Source organism: Carlito syrichta, unplaced genomic scaffold (genome assembly GCF_000164805.1).
Source record: "Carlito syrichta isolate Samal-C Ts95f unplaced genomic scaffold, Tarsius_syrichta-2.0.1 Scaffold104885, whole genome shotgun sequence".
NCBI lineage: Eukaryota > Metazoa > Chordata > Mammalia > Primates > Tarsiidae > Carlito > Carlito syrichta.
This window is the reverse complement of record NW_007048981.1, coordinates 32,539-37,005: the sequence shown is the minus strand read 5'-3', so window position 1 is coordinate 37,005 and position 4,467 is coordinate 32,539. Positions and strand designations below refer to the sequence as shown.

The 4,467-nt window shown below is 55.7% G+C and overlaps 1 protein-coding gene across 1 annotated transcript in view; it reads right to left on the bottom strand.

The window, feature by feature from the left end:
* DOHH (deoxyhypusine hydroxylase) overlaps positions 1 to 4,467 on the bottom strand; it is a 7,554-nt gene that overhangs the window by 2,314 nt on the left and 773 nt on the right. Inside the window, exon 2 of the mRNA XM_021716406.1 lies at positions 1,872 to 2,202. Within this exon, the coding sequence (XP_021572081.1) occupies positions 1,872 to 2,145 (274 nt within the window). The 5' untranslated portion in view covers positions 2,146 to 2,202. The remainder of the gene's footprint in view (positions 1 to 1,871; positions 2,203 to 4,467) is intronic.

The window sequence follows — 4,467 nt, the reverse complement described above, 5'->3', positions numbered from 1 at the left end:
AAAAAAAAAAAAAGGAAAAAAAAGTGACTGTTAAATGTGATTTAACCGGGCTTGGTGGCTCAGCCTATAATCCCCTACTTTGGGAGGCTGAGGTGAGTGAATTGCCTGAGCCCGTGGGTACGAGACCCACCTGGGCAACTTGGCGAGACCTCATCTCTACAATAAATCGAAAATCAGCCGGGCATGGTAGCACGCGCCTATAGTTCCAGCTACGGAAAACTCTACCAAAAACTGTAACTAGAATCCTGACAGTCCACTGGGGCAGCCTGGCACAGCAAGAGGCCACTTCAGGGAAGGTGGAAGGATCGCTGGAGACCGGGCAGGTCGAGGCTGCGGTGGCCAGGAACGGCCACTGCACTCCAGTCTGGGCAACAGAGTAAGACTCCAACTCAAAAAAACCCACAGCATTGGCCGGGCACAGTGGCTCATGCCTATAATCCCAGGACTTTGTCTGAGCCCATGGGTTCGAGACCAGCCTGGGCAACTTGGCGAGACCTCATCTCTACAATAAATCAAAAAGTTAGCCAGGTGTAGTAGTGTGTGCCTGTAGTTCCAGCTACTTGGAAGGCTGAGGTGAAAGATAGCCTGAGCCCAGCAGGTGGAGGCTGCGGGGGCCGTGAGTACGCCACTGCACCCCAGCCTGGGCAACGGAGTGAAACTCCAACTCAAAAAAAAAAAAACGCAACCCCCCCCTTGTTTCTTGCTTGACTTTCTTCCCTAGCATTTTTGGAAATGTTCCCACCATACTGCAATTTGGGTTCTGCTTTTGACAGCAAAGCTTATGGGAAAAGCAGCCAGGTGCAGTGGCTCACACCTGTAATCCTAGCACTTTAGGAGGCTGGCGTGAGAGGATTACCTCAGTTCAGGGGTTCAAGACCAGGCTGAACAACATGGTGAGACTTCACCTCTACAGTTAAAAAAAAAACAAAAACACTTTGCCAGGCGTGGCAGCATATGTCTATCGTTCCAGCTACTTGGAAGGCTGAGGCAGAAGGATCTCCTGAACTCAGCAGGTCAACACTGGGGTGGCCGTGAGCATGCTACTGCCCTCCAGCCTGGGCCACAGAGTGAGACTCCAACTCAAAAAAAGCTACGGGAAAAGCAAAGTTTAGGGTGGGACATTCTTGGTACGGAAAACTCTACCAAAAACTGTAACTAGAATCCTGACAGTCCACTGGGGCAGCCTGGCACAGCAAGAGGCCACTTCAGGGAATACCACGAACACCCAAAAACAACCACACAGAAACAGGGCTAGGCACGGTGGCTCACACCTGTCACCCCAGCACTTCAGGAGCCAAGGAGGGAGGATCAATTGAGCCCAGGAGATTGAGAACAGCCTGGGCAACATAGTGAGACCTTGACCCTACCAAAAAATAAAAAATTAGCTGGGTGTGATGGCGCCTGGAGTCCCAGCTACTCGGGAGGCTGCAGAGGGAGGATCACCTGAGCCAGGAGATGGAGACTGCAGTGAGCTATGATCGTGCCACTGCACTCCAGCCCGAGCCACAAAGTAAGACCCTGTCTCTAAAAAAAAAAAAAAAAAACCCAAATGGAGAGTACTTCCTGATATGTGAAAATTACATGAAATTTCAGTCCCAGCACATACAAATAAAGTTTTATTGGCACATGGCCACAGCCATTCGCTGGCTGGCTCAGAGCGGCTTCTGGGAGGCCCCATGCGGCCTGCACAGCTGCGCGTATTCACTATCCAGCGCTTAGAAAAAGCTGTCTGCCCTGCTGGTGGGTTCCTAGAACACTCTGGGACCCCTTGTCTATCACCTGAGAGCAAGGACATGCGCGCCTGGCGACCATGAGGCCAGGCAGAAGGAAGCGGCACCGGGACACAGATGGCAAGAGCAGCTGCCACTCACCCGCCTCGTGGCGCACCATGGGCTCCTGGCGCGTGTCGCGCAGCACGTCCACCAGCACGGGGATGGCGCGGGGGTCCTGCATCTGGCCCAGGCAGTAGGCGAGCTCGTGTTTGAGCAGGGCGGACTCGTCACTGAAGGCCCGGCTGATCCAGGCAATGGCGCCCGGGCCCCCCAGGCCCCGCAGCGTGAACAGCGCCCGGAAGCGGGTCTGCAGGGGCTGTGCAGGGTCCTCCAGCGTCCGCCCGATGGCCTCCACCTCCTGCTCGGTCACCATGGTGCCCGCCTCCAGCTGCTCTGCTCAGGCTAGGCCACGGCCTGTGGGCACAGGAACCTACAGCAGAAAAACGAGAACCAGGTTAGAGGCACCCTTCACAGTTCACGGGCTCATTCCTAAGACTTGGGCATGGCGGTCTCCTACTCACTGACCCTCCTGTACTTCTGGCTGAAAGCCCAGCTCTGGCAGGACGTGGTGGCTAACACCTGTCATCCCAGCACTTGGGAAACTGAGGCGAGAGGATTACTTGAACCCAGGAATTCAAGACCAGCCTGGGCAACAAAGCAAAACCCTGCCTCTACCAAAAAAATAAATAAACAAACCCAAAATTAGTCAGACGTGGTGGCACGCACCTGTGGTCTCATCTACTTGGGAGGCTGAGGCGGGAGGATCATTTGTGCCCAGGAGGCCAAGGCTGCGGTAACCCTGATCATCCCACCGCACTCCAGCCTGGGCAAGAGTGAGAACTTGAAAAGAAGAGAAACAGCAAGCCAGGCTCGGTGGCTCAGCCTGTAATCCTGCACCTTTGGGAGGCTGAGGTGAGTGGATGGCCTGAGCCCGTGGGTTCAAGACCCGGCTGGGCAACTTGGCGAGACCTCATCTCTGCAATAAATCAAAAATCAGCCGGGTGTGGTAGCGTGCGCCTGCAGTTCCGGCTCCTTGGAAGGCTGAGGTGGGAGGATCACCAGAGCCCGGCAGGTCGAGGCTGCGGTGGCCGGGAGCGGCCCCTGCCCTCCAGTCTGGGCAACCGAGTGAGACTCCAACTCAAAAAAAAAAGAAAAGAAACAGCATACAGAGTTCCAATCCAGGTGTCTGGCCCCAGACACTTTGCTGAATGGATAAACTCTGAGAAAACGACACAGCCAGGTGAGAGAGGGGACCCCCCTGCCCTCGCGACCAGCTGAGAATCTGGGGGTTGCTCCATGGACAGGACAGGCTGTGACAGGCTATGACACATCAGGCCCTCTGGGGCAGCGTCAGCAGGGCTGCCTGGGTTTAACGAGGAAGCTGCCGCCGCCTAAGCACAGGTGCCATCAAAGGAGAGTGACACCTTGACAGACAGGTCATCAAAGACCAGGGTCAGGATTGTGTGAGCTGGGACTCTGACTGCTAGGGACCATAGAGACACTACTTCTTATTTTTTTGAGTCAAGGTCTCTGTCGCCCAGGCTGGAGTGCAGTGGCACAATTACGGCTCACCACAGCCTGGAACTCCTGGGCTCAGGTGATCCTCCCGCCTCAGCCTCCCAAGTAGCTGGAACTACAGACGCGCGCCACCCTACCCAGCTCATTTTTTAGTTTTCTGTAGAAACCAGGCCTCCCCGTGTTGGCCAGGCTGGTCTCGAACTCCTGGGCTCAAGGAATCCTCCAGCCTTGACCTCCCAAAGTGCTGAGATGACAAGCGTGAACCACCCTGCCTGGCCTAGTCTCTTCATTTGGAATAAAAATATGAGCCCTGGCTGAGCGTGGTGGCTCAAGCCTGTCATCCCAGCACTTTGGGAGGCCGAGGTGAGTGGATTGCCTGAGCCCACGGGTTCGAAACCAGCCCGGGAACTTGGCAAGACCGCAACTCTACAGTAAAATTTTAAAATTAGCTAGGTGGGGTAGCGTGCACCTGTAGTTCCAGCTACTTGGAAGACTGAGGCGGAAGGATCGCCGGAGCCCAGCAGGTGGATGCTGGGGTGGCCATGAGCGTGCCGCTGCACTCCAGCCTGGACGGAGAGAGTGAGACTCCAACTCAAAAAAAGTATGAGCCCACTGGTCTTGGGTGTCCTTGAAGTCTGCTCAGATATGATCTCCCTGGGGAGGCCTTCTTTGACCACCCTGTCTAACAACCTGAGCCCCTAAGGCCCATGGGATACCCAGGGCCCGTCCAGTATTAGATCTCTCCCAAGGGAGCCCCACACCTGCCGCTGTGCTCGGGAGGACTGGGGAGGTTACACCTAGCCACCTCAACGCCCATAACTCACCCCTGAGGTCCATTTTCCCTTGAAAAAGACAGCAAGGGACAGGGGTGGGGTTGAGAGGCCTGAGGTCTTACAGACACGAGGAATAAGAAAGGAAGAACGGGACCTGCGTGCCGGAGCCCCTCCCTCCTAGACACCCCTCTCACTCGAGGATCCACCAAAGGCACGGCACAGTGGCTCCAGCCCCAAATCCCAGGACTTTGGGAGGCCGAGGCAGGAGGATCGCTTGAGGTCAGGAGGCGGAGACCAGCCTGGGCAACATAGTGAGATCCCATCTCTAAAAAAGTTTTTTCTGAGCCGGGGTCGGTGGCTCAGCCTGTAATCCTGCGCCTCTGGGAGGCTGAGGTGAGTGGATG